At 58.4% G+C, this 27,178-nt stretch overlaps 1 protein-coding gene across 1 annotated transcript in view; it reads left to right on the top strand.

The window, feature by feature from the left end:
- Positions 1-15,402: 15,402 nt before the first annotated feature.
- The window catches only part of EFNB1 (ephrin B1), a 59,531-nt gene continuing 47,755 nt past the window's right edge, over positions 15,403-27,178 (top strand). The window contains exon 1 of the mRNA XM_040572099.1: positions 15,403-15,705. Within this exon, the coding sequence (XP_040428033.1) occupies positions 15,590-15,705 (116 nt within the window). The 5' untranslated portion in view covers positions 15,403-15,589. The remainder of the gene's footprint in view (positions 15,706-27,178) is intronic.

Raw genomic sequence — 27,178 nt, 5'->3', positions numbered from 1 at the left:
ACGTCTGGGTCCCCAGAAAGCTCCAGTTGCTTCCCAAGGGGCTCCAGGTGAAGGGCTCAGACGTGGTGCTTGATCTCCTTCGGTTTTCTTTCCTCACTTGTGAGCTCTCCATCCTTCCCGGACAGCCGAGCTGCTGGGACAGGGCTCTCTCATCTCGCAGCCCCCACGTGTTGTTTGACGGCCGCGCTCGGACGGACACCGCACATCAAAGGGCTCGGCCGGGAAGGCAGCTGGGCCGGGGTCGGTGTGAGCCTCAGCATGGCCGAGCCCCGGCGCCGTGTCCGCGGGCTGGCTCTGAACAAGGACAAAGAGGTTTGTCAGGAGCCCTCCCGGTTCTGCCCGGTGCCAGGGGTAGGGCTGCCCAGGGGGAGACTCCTGCGGGGATGAGCCCCAAACCCACCGAAGCCACAAGCATTTCTGCTTGTTTGTTTTAAAGCTGCCACCCGAGGAGCTCTTTGTCACTTCTCCTATTCACGCTTCTGCAGGCCTCTGTAATTTTCAGTTATTTGCCTCTTCATCTTCTCCAGGCAGACGGGACCCAGTCCATTTTAACTCCGTACGGATGCTTTCCTGAACCTTTGATCCCTGTTGCAACGATTTTCTGCACCCTCTCCTCCGCTCGTTTCATGGGTCAGCTGGGGCCGAACTGCAGGAGCTCCTCAGCCCCAGACGGAGGAATAATGACTTTTCCTCTTTTGTTCTCTCTTCTGGCTCCGAGAGCCCTTCATATCCCACTTGCCTTTTCTGACTCTGGCTAATCACTGAAAGGATGCCTTCAAAGAGCTCGGCAACGTCTCCAGGATCTCTTCAAAGAACAGTAATTGCCGGGACAGAGCCTGTCTCTGTGCATGGACAGCGCGGGCGAAGCTTTTCATGTCCATCACTTTACAGTTCTGAACGGCGAGGCTGTCTGCCATTTTGCCGCCCTGTCATGCCCTGTCGTTACATTTCTCAGCCGTCCCTCGGTGCCAGGAGCTGGGCTGGACTCTGGAAGCTCTGACTTCATGAGCACGAGAGCACCAGGAGGTGAGGGGGGCTTTGGAAAGGCACCGTGGGCTCGACAAAAACCCCTGAGATGCTTCCCCTGGTGTCCACGCTACCCGCTCCTTTGGCCAACACCCCGCAAGGTCAGACAGCACGGAGGGAGGCTAAAGGGCGTTTTTTATTTTATTATTATTGTTTTTTTTTCTTTTTCCCTCTCCTCGAGTGAGGAGCTAGGCAGGAACTGGGCTAACATAAACAGGAGGACCGGGGCGGGATGGGCAGCGGTGTGCCGCGCTGGCAGAGCCTGCCGAGGTCGGCCCTGCCACGGACAGACAAGATTAAGTGTGGGATAGCGAGCGGGGCTCTCCCAGCACCCATAGGATGTTAGTTTTCGGACTTCATCAATAAGATTCTTCTCCTGTGGCTCCCCAAGATGTTTATGAAAGAGATACAGGAAGGGAGGAAGATCAAACCTGCTTTTGCGAGGCCTTTCTGGCTTTATCTGTGGTTTATGAGGTGACCAGACCTTGGCGGCTCTGTTTTAACTTGTTTTGAAGCCTGGCCGTGCTTTATGACTATTTTTCTGAAATGTTTTGACAGAAGCGAGCCTCATCCGTCTGGGCTCCCCCGCGGGAGCCGCATCTCGGGGCTGCGGGAGCCCCGGGGCCCTGGGAAGGCTGGGAGCCGTGCAGATAGCCGGGCTGTCCCCTTGGATCACGGAAAATGCTGTGGGGATGGCGTGGGGACAGATCCGGACCCGGAGCAGAGCCCCCCTGGGTGCGATGCTGCAGGCGGGATGGACGCGAGGGCAGAGGGACGCGGCTTCTTCTCGGCTCTCCGCTTCCCTCCTCACCTGGGTGGAAGGAGCCGAGGGTGGCTCAGGCTTGTGCCCAAGTGCTTTTAATTCAGTTCTGGTTTTCTTATCATTGGCACTAGGAGCTGGGTGACTCCAGGTGCAGCAGGACAAAATTCCCCCATGGGTCGGGCGGGTGCCCACCCAGCCCCTCTCCTGGGGCCACTTTCTGCAGGGGTGAAGCTGCTTCCCCTAAGAGGCTGCCAAGTGTGGGGCAGCTTCTATCTGCCTGGTGAAGTGGGGCTTTCAGAACTTCCCAGCAATGGTTTTCCAACAGATATTTGGGCTTTCAGCCATTTTTTATGTTTTTTCCCAATTTTTTCTTTCACTTACATCCATTTCATACTTTTCCCAGCTGTAAACTACATCTCTGAGACCAAAAATACTTTTTTTTTTTTTTTTTCACTGAAAATCAAAAGATTTCAATAAATCACTCCCATTTTTACTCGATTCTTTTGCAGACAAAACACAAAGATGGCACGGGAGCTGCTGGCTGCTTGTGGAGGAAAGGCAGCGGGGACATAGACGGGGGCAGCTGGGTGAGATGTGCCCCGGCTGGCAAAGCCTGCGGGAGCTCAGAGGATGGGATGGGATGGGATGGGATGGGATGGGATGGGATGGGATGGGATGGGATCTCGAGGGACTGGAGCCCCAGGGGAAATAAGGCTCAGCACAGTTTCTGATCAGCAATGGTGACACTGCAAGGACAAGGAGTGCTTTGCTGCGGTGTGGATGGCAGCAGCCAGGAGCGATGCCAGGATAATGGGGACGGGGATGGAGCTGCAGAGTTAAAGCAGCCCGGGCTGGTGCCGTCTGAAGGAGTGGGGCCAGGGGAGGCTGCGAGCCCAGGGGATGGAGGGCAGGAACCGGCCCCGAGCTCTTGGCACCGTGGTGGGGCTGCTCCTGCCTGGGGTGCAGGCAGCCTGCTTCCCGGGGAGCTGGCATTCGCTTATCCGGATCAAGTACCTGCTCCTGGTAATTAAGGACATGTTGACATTAAAAGCCCAGTATCTCTACTTTGTTTAAGCATGCTTACGGACTAAAACCACCCTGCTTTGTTATTAGCTTTGTGGAGCGGCATGTGCAGTGGGTGATTAGCAGAGGAGCGCAAAATTGCCTCCTGCTAATTTATGCAGATTCCCTCCCCCTTCCCTCGCCGCTGCCGCCCGGTGCCCTCGTGGCCGTGCCCCTCTAACCTGTGCCAGCCCGCGCCACGTGTGGCATCGCCCTGCTTTGGGGACACTTGGCTGCACGGGCGTTGTTTCATGTGTGCCCATGCCTCCTTGTGTGGCCGGGGCAGGCGGTGAGCCCAAGGTGGAAGGAAGACCGCCAGGCAGCGAGCCGCGGCTGCCGTTTCCATCTCAGTGGGTGTTTTCTTCATTAAAATGCTGTGGGAAGAGGTTACCTCTCCTGCCTCGACATTTATTGCTGCTGAGATGGAAGCAAAAGCCCTTTGTTAGGGAGGGTGTAAAGCAGTTTGGGTTGAAAGAGCTTTCCGGGTGCTCTGAACCCACTGGGCCTCCTGTACCTGGGTCCAGGAGAGGCAGTGGGCAGGAGAAAGCCTCACCGGGGCTGTGCTGGTGCTTGGGCACCCAGCTGCATCCGTACCAGCTGGCGGCATGGGGGCAGGGCGTGACAGGCAAGGGGACCCCTCCTGGCCACCCGTCCCTGGCACCCAGGTCCCCACAGCTTTGCCCTTTGGGCTGTTGGATGGCCCAGCTTTTTAGTGGGCTCCCCAAGAGCTGAATTGTCCCTGTTTGTCACCAAACCCCTGCTTGGGAGCTTACTGCTGGCAATTGTCGTCTGCCTCGCAGATACAGCTGCTTCGGGTCTGCTGCTCCACTGACAAAAAATTGGCTTTTCTCTATGCATTTTGTTTTAAACATCATTCGTTGGGAATAAATGATGTTTAAAAAAAATGCATAGGAAGCAGCACCTTCTGGTCACAGGGTATGTGGGCAGGGGGAAGGGGCTGCACCCCCACAGCCCCCGCCTTGCTGAGGAGTCTGCAAACCTTGGGGGGGGGGGGGTGGAGCAACCCCTGGGACCACAGACACGGGTGGGCGAGGGGAGATGCAGCGGGTGATGGCCTGGGGGAGAGACGTCCTCAGCAGGGCTGCCCTAAGGAAGCGGCTGGGGCTGGGGGCAGCATGGCCCCCATGGCCCCCCCGGTGCCCCCCCGGTCTCTGCCTGCCCTCCCGCCGCCTGCGAGCGACGGCTTATCTCGGCTGGACATGCTTTAGAGGCACGGCTGAAATTGATGCTGCTCACTGAACTCCTTAATTGCTTTTAGTTGTAGAGTTATTAAGGAACAAGATTTAAATAATGTCAGGGGAAAAAAAAAAAAAAAGCACGGTATAAATGAGCTGAATGAGCTCGCAGAGAAGCTTCCTTTAGTGCCATGATTAGTCTTCGCAGAGGCAGAGCTATGGCAAGAAGTCGTAGGCAAAGGCTTGTCGCGCTGCTCCCCTGGCGCCAGCTTTCAGAGGGTTGCAGGTTTCCTATTTTTCCTCCAAATCTGCTTCGCATTTAGGCAAATACTCCGAAGATTGCCCATGAATAGTCATGCAAGCACTGCCTGTGCTTGTGAGCTGCCTTTGCTTCAGCTGCTTTCGCTTCCCACAGGTATCCCCCAAAATGAGTTTCCTGGCAGAAACGAGATGAGAAAAAGTACAAAATTTTCCTTGAATATTCCTTATTATTCACCGAAGAGCCGTTGGACTTGTAGGCACTAGTTAGCGCTTGCACTGAAGGTCTGATATGAAGAGCATCGCTTGCCCAATTAAGGCATGGAAATGATGCTGGGGGATTTGCAGCCAATTGGAGCGAGATTTCATGGTTCAAACTGCAAAACGCTGCTCCGAGCCCCCTGCCAGCCAGGGAGGAACCACTTCCAGGCGCAGAGCTACCCTCTGATTTCTCTTGGCAGATCCTTCCTTTGTGTGTGCGTGGGGGTGTCTGAATCTGAGAGAAATCATGCTTATCTGGGGGAAATCCAAGCGCAAAAGGAAGCCAGATCCTTCGGAAATCTTCCCTTGATCACAACTCAGCACGCTCGGAGGGTCGGGGAATAATAGCTGACTTACGGGTGCGCGCTGACTGATGGGGGCAGATCATAAGATTCATGCTAACCAAACATGCTGAAAAGGGCATTAGAAAAAGCGCTTATTATCTCTCCTCCGGAGTGCTAATTGGGGTCACGGCGTGATTTCTGGGATGATGTTGCTGCTACGCCCGGTGCGAGCCGATTGCTCTTTGCGCAGCAAACACTTTTGTCTGGGTGACGGGGGCTCTCCGGAGAGATGACAGATCTCCAGCTGATCTCGAAATTCCTGCAGAAAATTGGCTCTCCCAGCAGAGATGTCCTTGGTAGAAAAGACATTTCCTGCACGGAGCTGTACAGAATTTGGATGTCACTATTTCAAATGTCAAATGGAAAAAAAAAGTGGCTGGCTGCGCGTTGCTGTCTGAACGGGAGCTGCCGTCTCTGCCCGTTCGTTTGGCCATGGCATGCTAGGGAACTCGGTTCTTTTGGAGGGAATGCAGGGAGAAAATGGCTCAAAGAGAAGGAGAAAGGGGAAAGAAATAGGAGAAAAAGACAAGCTGGTGTCAGTGCTGGGAAGGGCACGGCCTGAGCAGCTGAGCAGCGCAGGGTGCGATCGCCAAGGAGGCAGCAGGGGCAGGCAGCCTTGTCTGTCTCGCTTTAGGGACTGAAAGTGCTGCCCTCAGCCTCGCCTTTCCCTCTGCGGAACAAACCCGCCTCTCCACCAGAAGCCACCCAGCCTGCCCACAGGAGTGCTGTGGCGCATCCTTGGAGCTGGGGAAAACCGCCAACAGCAGCAGAGAGATGAGGCACCTCGAGAAAAAAACCAAAGACCTCAAGAGCTGCGCTGCTTCCTGAGGTTATCTCCGTGTTTCCAGGGGCACAGCCTCCTCCACCCGCAGGCCCGGAGCAGGGCCGGGGCAGCCGGGGCACCCATGGGTGCTGGCTGTGGGCAGCCACCCCGTGCACCCCGGCCAGGGCAGCGCCGGCTGCGTGCGCTCCTGGGAACCGCTCCCGGAGACAGGAGCAGGGGCTCCTCACGATGGGGCCGGTCCCTCCCCGAGATGCAGCTTGTTAAAACGACTGGCTGGAGGCGAGACAGACAGATCGCTCGATAAAGATGTAAAGAGAAATAGAGGGTAAATACAGTAATCTCCAGAACTTCCCACCGGGGTGTTAGCACTGGGGTTGTAAATACATTGAAATCAAAGACTCATAAAACATGCAAATTGCTCAGTGTGTGTTTGTCTGTCTCCTTCCCATGTCTTTGCCCCTCTCCCCCTTCCTCTGAATTTCTATCTTTCTATCTCCCTTCTTTCCGTGATCTCCTCTCCTCTCCCGATGAGCCTGTTAGGGCGAGGGAGTGAGTCTTTAAAAGGCATTTTTGTGGTTCTGGGCAGCAAGTCAAAAAAAATCTGCTTTTTTTCCTGCCACCCTGCCCCCTTCCCCATTCCAGACTCAGGGACACGTCACCCCAAACCTACACAGCCATCAAAATAAACATTAATTAAGATATTTTCAGTGATGTTCGGTGTCACAAATTACCAGCCCCACAAAAGAAATGCTGCTGTGCAACTACTCATGATGTCAGTTTATCCCTCTTGGCGATTGCTGAGATAAAACATCTTTCCTGCAGTTTCCTCTTTCCGCCTTTTGCCCCGTCCTGCTCCGTGCCGTGAGCCAGCGCTCCCCGGTGTGCGGGCAGACGGGCTGTGGGGATGAAACTCGTGGCACACACCCTGTGATGGGGCATGGAGCAGCGGCCCAAACAGGCTCTGGGACACCACACTGCCTCGATGGGAGGATTTCATCCCCGTGGTGCAGTGGGTGAAATTGGGGTCCCCTCCTGACCCATGGAAGGGGGGAGGATAGGCCGTGGAGTGCAGGGGTGCAGAGATGTAGGGGCACAGAGATATAGGGCGCAGGTTGTAGGGCCGCAGGGTTACAGAGCCGCAGGGTGCAGGGATGCAGGGTGCAGGTCCACAGGGTGCAGGACCCCAGGGTGCAGGGTGCAGGATTCAGGGGCTTTCTGGCCCGGGGCAGCAGGGGATGGAGCCGGCGGGGCAGGGAGGCCGCGTGGGCCGCCCGGCGCAGGAGGGCTGCCAGCAAGCCGGAGCTGGCAGCGCAGGGTGGGGAAGCAGGAAAGGGAGCCCCGCTCCTCCGCCCCGCGGGGAGAGCGCTGCGGCTCTCGCAGGAGGGTTTTGAGTACACACAGACTCTCTGGAGCCTCCCATGTAAATCCTGGCAGGACCCGGCCAGCTCTTAGCTCATTCACGTGAGATCACCGAGGCGGTCGGGGCGCTTGTGCGGGTACGTGTGCGCTGAGCTTGCTGCGGGGACGCTGCCCCGTCCCAGCCTGCCTGGGGGTTGCCCAGGGGGAGAGGGGAGAAAAATTCATCCCTTCCAGCCCATCTCCTCCTGCTGTGGCAGCGTGACTACGTGGCTGTGCACACCGTCCAGCCAGCCTCTCCCAACTGCATGGCAGACACCCGCCGTGGTGCCAGGACGCAGCAGGGACAGCGGGATGAGGGCATGGGCTGCTGTGAGCTCCGGGCATGGCACAAAGCCCCAGGCACCACCACCTGCAGCCAAGTGCCCAGCACAACACTGCCGTGCTGTGAAGCACGGCCTTGAGGCCCCCGGCCTTTTCCCCCTGGGCAGGATACGGCCTGAGGTCGCCTTCTGTTCTTCTGCCACCCTCAATCATCTTTCCTTTGGTGTTAAAACCTTGCGGGATATTTGCATGCTGTTGTGACTTCCCTTAGCCATTACCAGTCCAAAGAAAACAGGTCCATGTGTTTGAAAATCTCAGCTTACATACCATTCCTCCAGCTTCTGCTCCTTTTTGGGGCTTTTCCTTCTTTTGGTGGATCAGTGACCTGAAAATGCACTCTGTGTTTTCCCTCGGAGAGGTAGATGAGAAGAGCTCGTGCAGCCAGCTCTGGCATAGCTGCATATTAAAGCCTTCAGCAGCAGCCCTCGCTAAGCTGCCGCCTGCCAGCTCTTGCTGTGACAGTCTCCTCGCCTCCCCCACCCCAGACAAGTTTTTAATCACTTGCCCCAGATAGATCAGATTAGATTTTTTTCCCCTAACAATATCATTAAGTTTCCTGTGCATATTTCTAGCCACTTAGGCCCCTTTCATGTTGCCCCGACTGTGGAAAGCCACACGTCCCTCACTTCGCCGTATCCTCGGGAATTTCATTGACAAGCTGCTTATCTTCTCTGCCAGATCATTAACATGCTGTTTACGCGCTCTGCCAGGTCATTAAGGAAGATGTTAACGAATGACCCCCGCAGAACCCCATGAGATCCTCCTGGCTCCACCTCCTCGCCGCGCTCCAGCTGGGGAGGTCCTCACCTCGCCCCCCCCATCCCCACCCCATCACGCTCAGCTCAGGGCCGCTCGTGCTCCAGCCAGCTCCGGCAATTCCCATTACGTTTTCTACAATCTTGTTAAAAGAGCTAAAAATACCTCCCTACCACTTGACATTAATCTTTAGGCAAGGCGATCCATTTCTGGCAGGCCCCCCCGTTTGTTCCGCCTGTGTTTGGTTGCCTCCTGGGCGCTCAGCATCCCTTTCCCCGCTCAGCGTCCCAGGGGGATGCTGGCTGGCCATGCAGGAGGGCAGCGGTCGCAGATCCTCCCACAGGCTCTGCTCCCTGCTGGCCTTCCCCTCCTCTAGAGCACAGCCGGAGGAATTAATCTGCTCCCAGCTCTGGAAACGGGGAGAGGTTTCTCTTGCCCTAGGATGCCTGCCCGTCCCACCGCCCGTGCCGGGGAGCAGCAGCTGCTGCCTTCTGTGCCTCAACCCCGCGCCCGAGAGGGGGCAAAGCACCGAGTTCAATATCTCTCACCCATTTCTGAGGCCTCATTAATTTAAGCCAATATTCTTTCCTCCCCAGAGGTCCCGATGAAAGAGAGCAGCTCTATTGAAGATGCTTAAGCATTAAGCCTGTGCTCAAGTTCCATTAGAGTGCCTGATTAAAGCGGTGAATGACCGGACTCGGGACAATGCTAAGTGCTTTCCTGAATCAGGTTCCCTGACTTCCCAGTGCCTGCGGCTGCACACTGAGCTCCTGCTTTCTGCCACCATTCTTCCCCCGGAGCCCCTGGCCAGACCCTTGTTCAGGCGCCTTTTTTACATTTTCTTTTTCTTGCTGGGATTTTTTTTTTTATCCTTTTATTATTTATTTTTTTTTTGAAACCTCAAGTCCATGAGTGGCCACTTCTGGAGTGATAAAAATCGTATTCCTTGCCTTTTTTTTTTTTTTTTCTTCCAGGCAATTGTAGCTTACAACACCTTCATTATCGCGTCTCTGAAAACTGGTTAAAGATTTTAATACTTCCTTCCCCAGACCATTATGCAGCAGACTGCTCAGCCCCATAAAACGTGCCTTCTGGAACCCAACCGCCCTGAGCTGCTGCGTTACCCCGCTCGCTCCTTACCCCGACAACTCAAGCGCCTGCGGCCAGCACCTTGCCTCTCCCCCGGCCCAGCACCCGCAGCGGGTGGGAGCTGCCTTTTCCCAGGGCTGGAAAAACCGCGCTGGAGCGGGGAGCACGCGAAGGGCTGTGGCTGGGCTCCCGCAGCGCCCACACCTGCGGCCCCGTGCGGATGGGACACAGGCGGGAGGAAGAGGGGAGGCGGTGAGAAGGCTGCAGGCAGTCGTAGCAGATTTTCGGTTAGAATATGGGCTTTTAATTTAAATCATATTGCACAGCTAGCGACTAAGTTGCGTCATTTTAATCAGCCGGCACATCTGCAGAAGGTGCAAGTTTCCAGGAGCCTGAGCACCAGAATGATGGTATAAATCACAGTGGAGGAAAATCCTTGACATCACCTTCATTTCTGAATTTGATCCTCTGGTTTAGCAGGGTAATGTCAGCTTTCTGGCACCCGTTTTGCCTGGCTCTTTGCTATTTAATAGGTAGAAGGCTTGTCAGAAATCTCCATGCAGCCGGTATCCTGGCATTTCACAAATCCACTTTTTCTTTTTTTTTTTTTTTCTTGAAGAGGGTTGGATTAACCCCGAATTTCAGCCCCGATTCCCCTGCTACCAACAGTAGGGCCCACACTGCATGGTGGTTTCTCTCTGGAAAGGCTCTGCTCAGGGACGGGGCCGTGCATCTCCACGGGTGGACCGCGAAGCATTCGGGATAAATGTGCCGCACGGGTTCAGCTGCGTGAGGTCTCCTATCTCACGTGTCTCATCACAGAAAGTAGTTTGGGGGAAAGTCTACCAGGTCCCACTGTGGCCATGCCTGTGGGACAAGCGGAGTTTATTCCCTACAGCTTCTTATTTAGGTGAGTTTTAAATAACTCCAAAGGGCTTCCCTGGGGGAGCCATCCCACAGCCGAACAGATTTCTGCACTAAGCACTTTTTCCTGGTGTTCAGCCTAAATTTTTCTTTTGCTCTGTTTTATCCCATTACTCTTTTGCTCTAAAATGTCTCAGGTAATTTAAATATGAAGTGGCTGTGGAATACATTTTGTGATGCAGATTGTTACTTGATGAGGGTGTGATTGTGCACGATAAGACACTGCAGCAGGGGGGTGTCGGGGGGCGGTGAGCTGCAGGAAGGCTGCAGGAATGTGGGTGCTGCTGGGCCTGACCAAGGGGATGAAGTGACTCGGGTCCTGCCCTGTCCCTGCAGAACGAAACGCTTGGGGAATAAAAAAGGGGCAGGTGGAGGTGAATCTTCCCAGGAATCGCATTGTTTTTAAAATCAGGTTTAAAGGGAGGGGAGAGAAGGGGGAGATGGAAGCCGAGAGGCTGGAGTGCACGTGCAGGGAGGGAGCAGTGGGGACGGGCTGACGCCGCTTGGAAGGGGCATGCGGTGTTTGGGCAGAGGAAGCACTGGCATGCGAGTGCACGTGGTGCTGCAGCACAAGGCGAGCCCTAGGCCCGCGTGCACGGAGCACGTCCAAGGGGCGATGCCCTTTCTTCTCCCACAGCCACGCGCGACCACCCTGGAGAAGCGCCAGGTCTGCTGGAGACCCCTCGGCTCCCACGGGAGCCTCCTGCGGCTCGTTTCGGTCCTGGGAGCTGCAGAGCAGGAGCTGAAGCTCCCCGGTACTCGTGACACCCGGTGACACCCAATACGCCCGCCAGCTGTCCCTGCTCAGGACATCAAAGGCAGCGAGAGCAGCCCTTCGCTGCCAGAGCAGGGGAGCGCGGGCCAAGCCCCGCGTCGCGCCTTTGTATCCGCAGCGCAGCCCGGCGCAGCGCTCCCGCTGCGTGCCTGCCTCTGGGTCTGCTCTCCGTGTGTGTTTGTGTGTCTGTGCCATGGAGGAATGCCTCTTACAGCTGGGCCCGGGTCTGGGCCGCATGTGTATTTATATTTGCCCCCCACGCTTGTGTGCACATACATGCCCTTGGCATGGGATCTTATAAGCGCTGCTTTCCCTGATGGATGGCATGTGAATCCTTCTGACAGGTGGGGGGCTCGGTCCAGCGCAGCGTGAGCCCTCTGATCTCTCGCTGCCGTGGCAAAGTGAGCGAATTTTGGCCAGCAGGTGTGCCCGAGCTGTGCACCCTCTCGCCGTGCGCACACGCTCCATGCACGCACGCTCGGCACACACACGCTCCACGCACGCCCTCTCCCTTTTGCCCTTCCCCATGTGAGTGCAGCAGGGCTTCAGCTCTTCCTTTGTTTCAGCATTTCACCCCACAGTTTCGATTCGGGGCCCTCCGTGTCTCCGGGGAGAAGCAGAAAGGCAGGAAAAAGGGAAGGGAGAGTTGAATTACCGTCGCTCCCAGGGGTGACAGGCAGGGATGGGCAAGGCGACAGCTTCCCGGCAACTTCTCTCCCTCTCCCAGCTACTTGTCAAAACACAAGGAGATCTCACAAAGCCTGGGATTTTTGGAGAAGGATGGGGTGTCGTTGCCTCCACTGCACCTGCCCAGCTAATGTTCTTCCTGGCAACTGCTAAAAATCCTTGCCTCCGCCCGCTCCAAAATAGCAAGCCCTTCCTCCTGCCGCCTGCGCCGCTCGTGGCCGTCTGATTTCACTGGTTTCACTGGTTGCCAGTAGTCACCAGCACAGACGAGGTTAGGAACCATTTCTCAGTGGGTTTAGCGGCTTTCATTTCTTAACAATTAATTCTGAGGAATCAGCTTTGTTTGGCATCACAAATTTCCTTGCTTGGTCCGGGTTGCAAAAGCGGGATTTTGTGTCTGAGTGACTTTAATGGGTGGGTGCCCTCCACGGTAAGGGTGACCCTGGAAAGGTGCTCTGCTGTTCCCACAGCCGGGCGTCCATCCCTCCACACCAGCAGGCTGCAACGAGCAAAACCTCTCCCTGAGCCCCGGTACCTTTCCCATGCCAGAAGTATTTGGTTTTCCCCGTGTCCATTGTCCACTGAGAAATTCCAACAGGGGAAGAAATGATGCAAACATGAAGTTAAACTGGATATTTACACAGCATTTAAGCATACGGCTATACTGGTGTGTCAGGTATGTACATACCATTTTAATCCATGATAAAGAGGCACTGGCTGACCTTTGGATGCTTGTTGTTGACATTGCCTATCTTAAACTTGTAAAGAGTACCCACAACAGCCGGTGCTTGCGCTGCTCGGGGCGCTCGCCCCACTTGCATGGCTTTGTTTTCCCCCATTCTCAGGATGCACCGACACTGATCAGCACCAAACTGGTCCCCACTGGTCTGGTCTGAGGTGACGGAGACCTCAGAGATGCAGAGACAACACGGCATGCCAGGGTTCTTTGCAAACAGACCCCGTGCCTTGCTTCCCTTGGGACAACCCACGTGAAATGCCGAGCGCAAGGCGCCTTTGTGCGCTACAGGCCTGCCCCTGGGGGAACTGCCGGAGCTATTGGCCAGGGGGGCGCAGCGGTGGCACCGTGGTGTGGGTGCCGTGCCAGGTCCCGTGTGTGTGGCTGAAGGGCTCCAGGAGGGTGGTGGGTGCCAGAGCCCAGTGCAGGGGGTGAGGAGCTTCCCGAGCTGTTCTGCCTCGTCCCCTGCCTGTCCACCGCGGTCCCGTTGGCGCGAGGGAGGCGTGGAAACGCCGTCCTCCAGCTTCTGAATTCCTCGGCTCCCCATCTCCCACCTGAGCCCGAGTGCTGTGAGAGCCGGCGTCGCCATGGCAACTAATCGTGATGTCATTTGCAGAGATTATTGGGCAGGGGCGCCCAGGGATGCCCGCCAGCTGGCCGGGCCGGGGGCATCGGGGCTGCAGCGCCCTGTGCCACCGCCCCGCCGGGGACGTGCCAGCTCCCTGCCTGGCGCTTGGCTTCCCGACGGGAAGCAGCGATGGGAGGCGCAGGAGGGAAGTCACCGACGCTCTAATGCGGTTCTCAATTCCCCAGCCAGCTTGCTTGGAATAATTACCGTTGTTGCAATGTAATTCATTACGGTAGGCTCTAAATACTCCCACCTAAACTGAAAATATTTTTTTCCTCCTTCCTTGAGGTTTTTTGTCTCTTTTGAATTAAGGTGTCATTGGAAAAGCAATTGATAGACTCATTCATTTAGCCTAACTCAAACTGACATTGTCTTCAGGACTCTAACTCTGTAAAATGCCCGGAATAACCTAATTTAAGCAGCCAGGGAACGGCTCGGACAAGGCCGTGCTGCAGACTCGCGCTCTCAGGAAAGCATCTGCACAGCTTCAATTTAACAACACATTTCATTCCAGTTTTTAATTTCTTTTTAAACACAGAAACCTAATAAAGCTCGATCCAAATCTGATGGCAATGTTGTGCCATGTGAGGTGCTGGAGGAAAAAAATGCGCAAGTAGCCAAATGAGAAACAAGTAATGGGGTTGAGTGCATTTGAGGTTGTTGTGAACCAAGGAGTTTTTAAATTGTGTTAACAGAAAATGATGCAACTTCGGAGTTTTTAAAGGATGTTTGGAGTAGAAAGTAAACTGGCTGTGGTGAAGAGTCTCACGTTCAATCCCAGGTGCATTTCTGAATATTGAATTGTTAAGGTTGGAGAAGACCTCCAAGATCATCCGGTCCAACCACCCAATGCGAGTTCCTTTCAGATTTCTCATTGATGAAGTCACCTCACACCTCGAGACACAGCTAAAACACGCAGCCCTGAGGCTTAGGGAGTGTGGACCGAAGGAAAAAGAAGAGCAGCCAGACAGGGGAGAGCAGGCTGGTGAATTCTCTCTGTGCAGACAAACCTCTTGTTGCACAGGCAGCGCGTTCCGCATTGGGGGACAATTCCGTATATTGGGGCAATACCTCATTTTGGGGGCAATTCCGCATTTTGGGGCAATTCCTCATTTTTGGGGGAACTCCGCATTTTGTGGTCAATTCCTCATTTTGGGAGCAATTCCACATTTTGGGATCAATTCCTCATTTTGTGGGGAACTCCGCATTTTGGACAATTCCGCATTTTGGGGGCAATTCCTCACTTTGGGGCAATTCCACATTTTGGAGGCGATTCTGCATTTTGGGGGGAACTCCACATTTTGGGGCAATTCCTCATTTTGGGATCATTCCCTCATTTTGGTCCAATTCCTCATTTTGGGGGCAATTCCTGATTTTGTGGGCGATTCCGCATTTTGGGGGGAACTGCACATTTTGGGGCAATTCCTCATTTTGGGATCAATCCCTCATTTTGGTCCAATTCCTCATTTTGGGGGCAATTCCGCATTTTGGGGGGACGTTCTCATTTTGGGGGCAATTCCACATTTTGGAGGCAATTCCGCATTTTGGGGGGAACTGCACATTTTGGGGCAATTCCTCATTTTGGGATCAATCCCTCATTTTGGTCCAATTCCTCATTTTGGGGGCAATTCCGCATTTTGGGGGGACCTCCTCATTTTGGGGGCAATTCCTCATTTTGGAGGCAATTCCGCATTTTGGGGGGAACTCCACATTTTGGGGCAATTCCTCATTTTGGGATCATTCCCTCATTTTGGTCCAATTCCTCATTTTGGGGGCAATTCCTGATTTTGTGGGCAATTCCGCGTTTTGGGGGGAACTCCGCGTTTTGGGGGCAATCCCGCGTTTTGGGATCAATCCCTCGTTTTGGTGCGGTTCCTCATTTTGGGATCAATCCCACTTTTTGGGAACAGCCCGACCCCCGCGGCGGAGCGCTCCCACCCCGGCGCGGTGCCGTCCCGAGGGGCGTGGGAAAGGCCGGCAAATCTCGGCGCCGCACTCGGGCCAATCAGCGGGCGGTGCGCGGCCGCCAGGGGGCGCCATTGGACCGCGGCTGAGCCCGGGGGCGGGGCGGGGGGACGGGGACGGGGCCGGGCCGTCGGGGCGCCGCCGCCCGGCGGCGCCCCGACGGCCCGGCCCCGTCCCCGTCCCCCCGCCCCGCCCGCTTCGTCTGGGGGCGGGGGGAGCACCGAGGGCCCGATCCCTTTAAGAACCGACGGGGGGGGCGGGGAGGGGCGTGCCGGCGGCTCGAAGGCCCCGTCGGGGCGCTCGGCGATTGGCCGCGCCGCCTCGGGTTGGCCGCGCCGCTGCCTGCCGGGGGGAGTAGAGGGGCGGCGCGGCGGGCGGCGGCGCTGTGCGAGCCGGGACGCCGGAGGGGACGGCACGGAACGGAACGGACCGCACCGGAGAGCGGCGGGGCCGGGCCGGCACGGAGCGCGGAGGAGCGGAGCCGCCGTCGGGGCGCTGCCCGCGGGCGGCGCGGCGCCGATGCGGGGCTGAGGAGCGGAGCCGCCCCCGCGGCATGGGCGCCTGACGCCCGGTGCCGTCCCGCCGCCGAGGGACGATGGCGCGGCCCCGCGGCGGGCGGTGGCTGCTGGGCGTGCTGCTCGCCCTGTGCCGCCTGGCCGCGCCGCTCGCCAAGAGCCTGGAGCCCGTCTCCTGGAGCGCCGGCAACCCCAAGTACGTGCGGCACGGGGGCGCGGGGGGTGCGGGGGGGCGCCCGCCTCGCCCTCCCCCGGTGGCAAAAAAAAAAAAAAAAAAAAAAAAAAGAGAGGCAAAGCGAGAGAGAAAAAAAAAAATATATATATATATTTAGAAAATATCGCCCCGCGCTCTCTGGCCTCGGAAGCGGAGCGGCCGGGGGAGCCGCGAAGAGCGCCCGCTGCGTGCGGACCTGCCGCCGGCCGCGCCTCGGACGCCGGAGCCGCCCGGGAGCTGGCGGCGGCTTTCTACGGACGGAGAGAAATAGAAATATCCCCGCTTGGAATACAGAGCCCGCGGAGCGCTGCACAAGCGCAGAGCTCGAGCCGGTGGTGGTTTGCTCCTTTCCAGCCGCGCAGCACCCTTGGCTGCTGCCCGAGCGTGTGGTGGCTTTTTAAATTTTTTTTTTTTTCTTTCTTCTTTTTTTTTTTTTTTTTTTTTTTTTTTTTTTTGTCCGGAATCTGGGGAGCGTGTCGCGTCCCGCCTGGAGGCAGCCCGGCGGCACCGAGAGCGTCCCGCAGCCGCCGCTCCTCGCCTCCAGCCGCCGCGCCCCGCGCTCCGCACCCGCTCCGCACCCGCCCCCCGCGGCGCGGCGCCGGCAGGGGACCGCCGCCGGCTCCTTCGCCGCCCCCTTCCCACCCCGGGCTCGGCTTCGCGCTCGCGTTTCGGTGTGCCGAAGGCTGCGGCTATATTAGGCTGCCTGGTGTTTTTTTTTTCCTCCCCGTGGCTCCCCTGTTATAAATAGGCAGCTGCGGAATGCCGCCGGCGGGCGGTAGGTGCGGGGCTGGGAGCGGGCCGAGCCCCCCGGCCTGGCGGCCGCGGACGCCCCCGGAGCTGGGGGGGGGCCGGGGGGGCTCTGCCCGCTGCGGGGGCAGAGCGGCGGGGCTCGGTTTTTGGGGCCCGGCAGGGCGGGGGCGGCGGGGCTCGGTGCCCCGGGGGGGTCCCTGCCGCCCCCCGTCGGGGCGGGCGGCCCTGCAGAGCCTCGGAAACGGCGCTTTTGGCCCCAAAAGCAGGTGCGTGGGGGGGCGAAGGGAGAGGCGCTTCTCTCCCCCCCCCCCCCCCCCCCGGCCGGTGACGGCTGTGTTTGGGGGCGGTGGAACGAGGGGGGGGCGCGGGGGGCTTCCAGCGCTCGCTGCCGCCTCCCCCAGCCCCTGCCCGCTGTGCTCGGGGCTTAAAACCGCGGACAATGAGCGTCGCCTTTCCAGCATGCCTGGAATAAAGAGTAAGGAAAAGCTTTAAAAGATGTTTAAGCGCTCGACATGGTTACTAATGACCTATCGATGTTTTGGGACCGATTATATCAGGATGTTTTTGGTAGCCCTCTTGCTGGGCTTTATCTTGTAAATCGCGGACTGTTTGTTTATCTTAGCCCCTTCTCTTTTTAGTTTAAAAAAAAAAAAAAAATCCAGCTTTTTATCTTGATTTCCCACCCCCACCGTATTTCTCAAGAACAAAAAGAAAAGTTCTTGAGAGCTGGAGAAAACTGACACGATTTGGGAGCCCTCTCCAGTTGGACACTTAAGCGAAAACCAAACATTTATCTTTTTTTGGGTGTGTGTGTGTGGGGCAACTTTACTGCGCGTAAACTCCTGAATTCAGTGTGTTGGAAAAGCTGGGAAGAGATCTCTGGTGGTTATAAGAACTGCAATAAGTAAATTCTCCTACTTGGATTTTTTTTTTCCTCCCTTTTGAAGATTTGTCTGTTAGCTCGAAGCAAAAAGCAAAGGAACTTTTACCCCCAGGAATTGATCTTTTGTGTTCATAAGTCTGCTATGTCAGCACGAAGGGCTGGGGGGGCGGGGAGCGAGGAAAAAGCAAATTGGTTCCAGAAACCGCCACCTTTTTATTTCAAAAAGGGCAGTTGGAGATAGAAATCTCTTCGAGTTTGTTGCGTTAGCTTGAGGAACGTGCAGGTAGAGGCGTGTGAAGCCGGGCAGCGAGGGGAGGCTGTTTTTCCCCGCGTCGTGCGCTTGGCAATTGCGTCGTCTTCGCCCAGACCAGGGCGAGAATTCCCAGGGCTGCTTGGCACGGCCGATCCCAGCGGCTGGGGATGCCGCCGCGCTGCTGGTGCTCACCCGCAGCTGGGAGGCTTGCCCCTGCTCGAGTGAACCTGGTTTATTGGCGTTTGCATTTATTAAATTGTCAAGGCCTGGAAAGTTGGGAGGCGTCTGTGGCAGTAACGACCCTGCTGGTGTGGAGCGCGGCTCCGCTCGGGGCTGGGTGCGGGGGAGCTTTTCCGATCCCTCCGCAGGGGCCTGCGAGCTGCCCGCCGCTGTCCCCGTGCGAAGCCCTGGGCCTGGTGGCCTCACGGATGTCCCCGTGGCAGGGTGGCAGTGGAGCCGTGGGTGTCGGTGACCCGTTCGTTCCCTGCGTTCTCGCTGGGCTTGCAGCGGGGTGGCTGCGCCCCGAGCCCTGGCCGTAGCCGCGGGCAGCTGTGGGGCGTCGTGCTTGCTGCAGCGTGGGGCTGCGCGGCTCGGTCTGGGGGCAGCCGCGCTGCTGTAGCACCTACCCGTGGGGACGCCGCCTGATTTGTCACCGCGGTGGTGGCAGGAGGAGGTGGAAGTGCCCGAAATGGCAGCGCAGCCGCCCAGAAATGGCTCTCCGGGTGCTGTGGCCGGGGCAGGATGGGTTCTGCAGGGGGTGTCCTAGTGAATGTTGTGCTAGGCGAGGAAGACGAGGCCTCTTAGGTGAGCGGAGGCTCCGGGAGGCGGCGGGGCGTTGGTGCCTGCCGTGGGGCCTTGGTTCCTCACCCGCCCGCTGCGTCTGGAGCTCCGGCTGGGCCGCGGTGCCTCGCGCCCTCCGTCCGCGTTTGCTCGTGTTGGGGCTGGTTCCCGTTCCAGATTACCCAATGCCCCTCAAACTTCCCTCTCTTTCCTTCTCTCTTCTTTTTCCTCACTTTTTTATGCCTTGGTGCTCCTCCTCAGGTTTCTGCAGGGCGCGGGATGAGGCAGGACCTCTTCAGAGCCGCTCTTGCCAGCGAACACAATCGAGCGAGCACGTTTCTGAGAAATGGCCTGGACAGCGTGCGCCGCGAGTAGCCCCGTGCCGGAAACCCACGCTCTTTGTTAGGCTGGGATTACTTTCCGCGGCCCGGCACATTACAAAACCCCTGCGTGTGCTCTGGGGTGCTTTGGGCTCTCCAGAGCCTGTTCGTGGTGCTTGGGGAGAGCCCCAGCCTGCCTTTGTCGGCTTTGCCTGGCCGCGGCACCGGGGTGCCTGCCTGTTTTCGGAGTGAGGAGAGCTAAAGCCTTTAAAAATAACGCCGTTAAGTGGAATTTTCCAGCAGATACAAGGAAAAAGTGCCGTGTGCTGGACCGCTCGGCCTTGAGGGTGTCACTGTAAATAATGAAAATATTTTTTTGCCCTTTTCTTCTCTGGGCTGCTGCTCCTGTGAAGTGTGAGTGTGGGACTCCGTCGGTGTGTCACGGGCAGGTTTCTGATCTGATGTTTGTTATTAAGGGGCACTGATAACACGTCTGATACCAAGAGCAGTTTCCTAACGTTCTTAAATGAGTTAGGAATGTCTTAATCTTTAGTACTGCACTCGGTGCCGGGGAAAATGCTTTCCTTCTGCTTCTGGGTGCTCGTTCTGAAGCCAGAAGTGGATCGTGGCTGCTTTTGTGTTGTGAATAACTCTGTGTCTTTAAAGGGGGGGGAGGGAAGAAAAGAAAAACAGGCCCAGAAATGCTTTCGCAGGATAAAAGGTTACAATTTTCACAAACCTATGCTTGGGACAAGTTTAGGCTCAATTAGATCCCCTTTGAGCGAGCTTTCCTTGGGATGTGAGCAGAGCCTCTTTAAGGGGTCTCAGTGAACCAATATGGTTTTAATTTTATTCCATCATGTCTGAAGGGGGCTTTTTGAAAACCATTCTCTGCGTTTATGGGAGGGGGGAGCTGAAGTGTGGTTTCAATGATTTAATCGGCCCTTTCGCTACTTAGCAGTTAGCGTTCGGGGTTGTTGGTTGGAGCTCGCTATTGTTAAACAACCTGGAATTGCACAGAAATTCTGACTAAATCTTTTCTGAAATCCCTCGACTATAATTCTGGAGAAATATTGACCCTGGTGGGCTCCTGTGCCGAACGTTAAAAGGAAGCATTCCTAATAAAATATGGTTTGGAAAATTCATTTCAGGCTGGAATTCGCCTTTCCAGAAAGCATTTTAATAAGGAGGTGGGGGAAATGGGACACATCATCCATGGAGCTTTTAAGAATTGGTCATTGCAGCTCTGCTTTTCTCTCTTTCTCTCATATAAATTTTACTCAGATCTGCTCACTTGCTAGCTCTGTGGAGCCATCGAGCAACTTTCTAAAACCAAAACAAATGCATTTAAAAAATAAAAAAGTAAGCGGGGTGGGGAGGAAAAAACAATCCAGACGCAGACAAAAGTCTAATCCTTTGTGGTATTTTTATTCTGTCTTTAATGACATTATGGTGTCCTATTGAATTCTGTGAGCATTGAGTTTGAAGCCTGGTGTATCTTTGCTTTTTTTAATGCCTTTTATGAGGGACAAAGTGCTTGCGGGAAAGCTGTTTTCGCTGGGAAGAGTTGGCCTGGAGCTTTGCATCAGTGGGCTAACACTTGTCGGAGCAGATGTAATTTAATTACCGTACTAGTGGGCGCATGAGGCGCTCCGCAGTGTAAGGAGTTGGGAAATACTGAAAACACGCTGCTTATTTTTAATTAAAAAACGTGTTTGGCTCGTGGTGCCGCTGGGGACGTTGTCCTTGTGGGGAGAACGGGGCCGGGCGCTGCGGCCCTGGCCCCTGGCTCGTGGGGTCCAGGGCATCCAGATGGCCGCGTAACCGATCTTATGGCGTGCGTGCACCTTCGCCTGCTGCATCCGAGGGGCTTTGCCTAATCTCCGAAGACTGGTTTGGATTAAGCAAGCCTGGACAGTCTGAATCCGGGTTCGTGTTTCCCTCTGGAACGAAGGAGCCCCTTCCGAGCGTGCCTGGAGGTCGCGGCAGGAGCGCAGCGGCAGGGACCCGCGCCCTGGGTGCCGCCGCGAGGGTCCTCGGGGCGCAGCTCCCCTTCTGCTCCCTCCTGGGGGAAAGGGGCACCCGGGGCTGCCTGCGTGTCTCTCGGGAATGGCTTCATTAACTTAAATTAAAAAAAAAAAAAAAAGCGAATGCCGAGCTGCGGCTATTGCAGTAGCTGGGTAAATACCACTGGATTCTATAAAATGGTTTTAACTGCTTCCTTTAAAAGGCAAAAAAGAGCCGTGATGGGGTGGCTGATTGATTGTAAAAGGAGCTGTAGCTTTCTCCAGAGCAAAACAGCTGCTGCAGTTCCTTGGAGCTGTGTCGGGAGCGGCGACAGAGCTGGGGCTTTTGTATGGTTCCTGCACGGGGCTCGGCCGGGCTGCTCCTGGGCCTGGCGTCAGTGTCTCCTAGTTGTAAGCTGCCCGTGGGTCCCCCACAGCAGAGGCGTGCGGTGCCCGCGTCCTCGCCTGGCACAGGGTTGCTGCGGGGCAGGGGTCCCCTCCGAGCAGCCCCTGGGGGCGCAGAGGGTGCTGGAGCTGCGCAGCCCTTTGCAGGGCACACATCGAGAGGTGTTCCCCGGGAGCTGGTGGCTCGCCAGTGGGACTGACCCCGTGTTCTGTGTGGGATCCCCGGCCTCGCACGCCCCGTGGCCCCGCCGCCCGGCTCCGTCCCGCTGGCGGCACCCCCCTCGTCGCAGCGGCAGCGGCATCGCTGCTCGGAAGCCAATCTGCCCGAGGAGCGCCGGAGTCCGGTGGGAAAACATCTTGTAGCGATCAGTAGCACATGCTACTTGGAGTCTGGCAGCCGAAACAGGGTGGGGAGAAACAAAGCTGAAATCCATTCTGTGTCTAATTAATGATTGCTTGTATCAGGAGAGCAGGAGGAGGACTCCGGGCTTGGCGCTATCGCGGCGTCACATCTGGGCAGGAATGTGGCGCTGGTGCGGGGCTTTTGTTGTGCTCGGCGGTGGAGAGCCGGGCTCCTTTTTGCTGCTTTCTGCTGCTTTTTGCATTTCCCTTCCCATTCCCCGCTTCGGGCGGTTGCTGTAACAGGGAAGGCGCCTCTTCAGCATCCCCCTGGGAGCAGGAGGTGTCTCGTTGTGCCGGGCTGGTGCCACCCCTCCTGTTCTCGGGGGCTGTGAGGCCGAGCGTGGGCAGCACACCAAGCATCCTCCGAGGAGGCTTTTCCTGCCACTCGCATGCTGTCCCCGGTTTAGCCCCGGTGCTCAGCCGGTAGCTATACTGGAGCGGCAGGGCCCTGTCCCTGCTTGGAGGGTCCCGATGCCGGGCTCTGGGTAGCACCGTGCGTGGTACCGGGGGTGCAGCAGCGGGATGCCCGTGCTTTTGAGGCTTTTTCAGCTCTGCCAGTCCATCCAGGCTCGGTCCAAGATGCGTTGGACAAGCTGGGGCTAAACCTGCTGGGCTGGGCTGGAGGGGTGCGTGGCGCAGGCAGGTGCCTGGGGGGCACCCCGGGCTCTGCTCACTGCCCACTCTGCGGCAAGGGGCAGTTTCGGGGGGGGGTTTGCTCATGCTGGTGTTGGCGTGCCCTGGGTCTGAGCGCGTGGCAGCTCCCCCCGTGGGTGCCCCCGCGCGGGGTCTGGCACCGCTCAGGTGCCGCCGTGGCAGTGCCGCTCGGGCTGAGCGGAGCAGCTGCGCTCCAACCGTGCCAGCTATTTTAACCCCGGCTTGGCTGCTCTGTAATACCCTTAGGGGCTGCAGCCCGTCCCAGGTGGGCTGCCTGCCCTGAGCCCGGGGGTTTTGCTGCTGGGGAGGGGGCAGGTGAGGGGGCCTGGGCTGCGCCCAGGGAGAGGCGGGGAGGCACGGGCTGGAGGCGCAGCAGGTGACGGCTGTTCTGCTGCGATGGGCTGGTGGCACGCCTCCTGGATGCCTTTTTCCCCCAAGTCTTAAGTTGTCCTTTCCTGTTTTTCCTGGATCTGAAGTTCAGCCTTTGTGGTTTTGTTGGTGTTGTGACATTCGGGTGTGAGCGAAGGAGAGGCCAGACCCTGGATGTGTCTGTCTGTGAACTTCCCTCGGTGCCCTCCAGACAGCTCGGGGCTGGGACCGGTGTCCAGCAGGGCACGGAGGTGCTCAGGGGCAGCCCCACGCCTGGCACTGGGGCAGGGCTCTGGGAGGGCTTCGCCTGGCTCTGCACGGAGCAGCAAACGTCTTCCATCCTGCTCGGTGCGCGGCGGTACCCGCTGTAATTGGGGGTGCTGTGCCCCAGGAGGGGCTGGGCGATGCCTGGAGCCTCGCTGTTAGCCCAGCTCACGTGGGCAGCTCGCCGGTGCTAGCAGCGCGATGTCTGAGGGGTGCTCCTCGTGTCCCCACCCTGGGCCTGCTTTTAGGCGGAGGGTTAGAAAGGCAGGGGGTTAGGAAGCGCTGTCCCGGTCCCAGTCTGCACCCAGAGAGGTGCCCTCCCTGGGGAGAAGGGTCCTGGCTAGGTTGGGGGCTCCCAAGCCCTGTGTCCCTCCCGGCCACCCCGAGCAGCGAGGGGACACCAGTGTCCTCTCCCTGTGCTGGGCAGCAGCCGCCCCGCTCGCAGCAGGGACCTGGCTTTTGGTGCGTGACAGCGCCCGGGTGCGTGCCGCGGGGAAGCAAAGCGCGCTCGTGCTGCTGATCGGTACAGATACACCGCTGACACCGATCTCCGAATGCGGGCGGATTTTCCTTCCCGCCGAGGCTGAGGGGCGGCTGCAGCGCCGCACACACTGCACACACCTCGGTGGCAGAGGCGAGGCGAGGACTCGGTGCCTCTATCCCCGTGCCGCCCGCGTTGGCACCGTGGTGGGTCCCGCGCGCGGCCGGCCTGGTGCGTGCCGGGGTGCCGGGCTGGCGGCACGGGCGGCGGGTGCTCCGGGTGCTCCGGGTTCCTTTGTCTGGCCTCGCTGTAGTAACGCGGCCGAACGCGAGGGGGAGGTCTGGGGGCCCCCCCGGGAATCCAGCCCCTTCCCCACCTGGCTTCGAGGGGCCGCGCAGCTCACGTCCACCCCCCTCGGAAAGGGGCGACGCGTGCGGGTGCCTCCGGCGCGCCGGGTTTGGGTGGGTGGCAGCGGGGCTGGGGCTGCCCCGGTGCCGGGGGGGGCCGCGGGCAGGCGGGGGGGGCTGCCGGCACAGCCCTCTGCAGCCGCCCGGGCGGCATATGGAAAGGATCTGGGTGTAATATCCCGAGCTGCAGAACAGCTTTGCTGAAGAGGCCACTTCAGCAGGGGACGCGGTGCGGTTAGTCCTCCCGGCTGACACATCCCAGGCCTTCCTCAGACTTGAAAGAGCTCGAGCTCGCCTTTGAATCTGAGGATTTATAGCCCTTTTAGGCCTCTCCAATAAAAGCACGGCTCCCTTCTCAGACAGAGCCCACCGTCTCCCTCCTCCGGGCTCATTATCCTGGGGATTTGTGTTGCTTGCTCTCCCGTCCTCTCGCTCTCTTGTTCGCTACCGCTGCTTTCTTCAGATGTGCGGCCGAGGACTTCAGAGCATAAAAGCGGAGCCAGCGCGAGCCGGGGGAGCTGGGGGTCCCGGCCACGCTGCCAGGACGCGTACCCGGCCGGCTCTGCCAGGGGCTCCGGCGGCCACGGCTCCGTGCCCAGCGCGGCACAGGGAGGGTTTCTCCCTGCCGGAGGGTTTCTCCCTGCCTGGAGGATGCCGGGGGCTCGGCTCCACGGGGGCCGTGGCCGCAGCGGGTCCGGCGGCTGCAGGATCCGGGCGAGCGTCGGGCGCGCCCCGTGCGTCCACCGCCGTCTGCGTCGTCTCGACACATGCGGGCACTTCAGCATCCTCAGCCCCACAGATCATGTCTGTTTTATACAGGCACGTCAAGCCTCTAACTGTTTAAAGAGAGGCTTAGGAAAGAGTCCAGAGAAACGACATAATAATTATTGTATTACAAATTGTTTCCTTTAATGGGCCCTGTCGGATCGCTCAGTCTGCTAAACACATTGTGCCCTCCCCCAGCCCGGCCGGCCCGCACTTCGGCAGGCTTTTTCCACTCGCGCAGCCTTTGCTTACAAACCGAGCCCCTCTGGAAAATTCCTGCAGCCTCGGAGTGGCAGGCAGGGGCTGGGGGCTGCTCGGGCTGAGGGGGTGCAGGGCTGTGAGACGAGGAGAGGAGGGGCGCCACTGTCCTTGGAGCAGGGTCCCCAGCACGGGTCCTCTTCCTACAGGGCTGGGGTGGCTCCTGTCCCTTTCTCTGGCGGCTGCACTTTGTGTCTGAAGGGCTTTGGGGCTGGTGGTACCTCTTTCAGATGCTTTGCGGAGCCCGGGATGCTCCCAGCCTTCTTGCTCTCTCCTCCCGTGTGCCTGGGGCGGGTGCGGTGCCCTCGCCATGAGCCTGCCGGGGTGTCCCTGCGTGTCCCCGAGCGGCACTCCGGCTGAGCTGCCACCGCTCCCGCTTCCTCCCCCAGGCACAGTGGGCCCAGGGCGATGCCAGCGGCCTCGCTGCCGTGCGCTCAGGTGGTGGCTGCCACCCGCGTCCCCTCCTGCGGCCGCCGCTGCCGGCCCTGCAGAGCCCCCCGGCCCTCCCCGTCGGGGCGCGGGACGGCCCCAGCTGGCTCCTGGTGCTCCCCCCTCCCCGGGCTGTGGTGTGTAAGGAGAGGAGCCGCGCGCGGCAGCGCGAATTTTTTCGCTGCCCCCAAAGAATCAATGCGCTGGAATTAAGCAGCAGGTTACATTTCTTCAGCGCGGAGCAGCAAATATGTTTTAAATTTGGCAGCCGGCAGCGAAGAGCGGGTGGGAGAAATTTTCCAGGTATTGCGTTACACTTTCCCCTAAAAGGGCTCTGCTTTGGCGCTTGGGATTAAAGGGAGGGGGGCAGCCCTCGGCGCGGGGAGGGGGATTTGGCCCTCCGTGGCCAGGGCTGGGGGCAGCAGTGGCTGTGTCCCTGGGGGCCACCTCGTGCGCTGTGCGTCCCCGTGTGCCGTGGGGGCCCGCGGCGTGCCGGCCCGGCTGACTCACGGCCCGCCGGGGCCGGGGAGCTCTGCGGGGGCCGGCCGGGATTAATTCTGGGCTTCCTCCCTCTGGGCGCGATGGGAAATTTCCACCTGGCGCTGCCTCCCCGCGCGGGCACCGCCCGGTTTCTCTGGCTTGCCCGGTGTTGTGATTTATCCTAATCTCCCGCTCTGATGTATTTAATAAACACTTCATGCAAGAGCGAGCCTGGAATTCACTCCGAGCACAGAACTGGGGCTTGGCCAATTAGTCAATTAGTTCAGAATAAGAAATTTTTTAAGAAAACATGAAAGAAAACCTGTCCTGGGGTGGGAGGGGAAGGCCTGGCCGATGCATCAGCGAGCAGCCCCTCTCCTGCGGGAGGCGTGGGGGCCGGAGCGCGGCGAGCTCGTGCTGCTGACTCGAACCCCGAGCAAGCACGGGTCCAGCCCACGCGTCTGCTGCGTGGCCCGGGCTCTGGGAAATGCTGTGGTGGGCAGGGGGCTCTGTGCAGGCACTGCTGCCCGGCGAGACAGGGTGCTGCATCTCGCCTGTGCGGAGCAGGGGCTGGGGGCTTGGCTCTGGGCTTTGCTCCGGGCTCGCTGCGCTCCCCCCGCACCTGGCTGCCCCCTGCACTGTCCTTCGGCAGCCGTGCGTCACGGGCTGTCCCCTCCGGAGCTGGCAGCAGTGTGCCACATGGTTCGAGGTTCCCTTGGAGCAGCAGCAGGAGGAGATGCTCTGCTCCGAGGTGGGGCAGGGCCCCCCGGTGCTGTGGGCAGTGGGGGCTCGGAGCTCTGTGCCCCACATCCCTGCGGTGTGCCCGAAGCCCCGTCCTGGCCGGGGAGAGCGGGGGCCTGCTTGGCATAAAGTTTCAGGAAGCGGCTCGGAGGTGCGAAGAGCTGAAGGCGGCTGGAATTTCCCCTTCAGCTGTGTTTGTTTTTAAGCTTGTATTATTCTTACTTGGCGTAAACTCTGCGGAGACACGTCCTGGGTGCGCGCCCCTGCCTGCGTGTCCGGAGTGGCGTGCGTGCCCGCACCGTGCTCCCCCCATGCTCCCCATGGTGGCTGTGGCTAATTGCTGGGCTCAGGACAGCGACAGCCTGGCCAGGTGGCAGGGTCAGGGCTGGCAGAGGCAAGGACAGGAGCAGGCATCATGTGCCGAGCTGTCTCCCGCCCCTCTGGAGCACGGGTGCTTGCTCCTGCACCAGCAGGGCGGCGTTCCCGAAGCTCTTGGGAGAGTGCAGATGTTGCTGCAGTTGGATAACTGGTTTTATTTGTTCTTTTTGCTCACCCAGATTTAAACAAAAGCTCATCGGTAGAGATAGGGGATGGAGGAAAGCTGTGGGATGCTGGAGCCACCCCTGTAGCGGTGGTGAAGGCAAGGAGAGGGGCACAACCCCGGCAGCTTTGGTGGCTGCGGGTGCTTGGGTTGGCACCCAGCACCCTGGTGCACGAGGCAGCCTGCCCACCTTGGCTCTTGGGTTTTTTCCTCCCTGGATCGGCCAAGGAAGCACCTCCAGGGCCGCTCCTTCGTGCGCGCCTTTGT

Source organism: Cygnus olor, chromosome 13 (assembly GCF_009769625.2).
Source record: "Cygnus olor isolate bCygOlo1 chromosome 13, bCygOlo1.pri.v2, whole genome shotgun sequence".
Classification (NCBI taxonomy): domain Eukaryota; kingdom Metazoa; phylum Chordata; class Aves; order Anseriformes; family Anatidae; genus Cygnus; species Cygnus olor.
The sequence above is the reverse complement of the archived record's forward strand: the minus strand, read 5'-3'. Positions and strand labels throughout refer to the sequence as shown.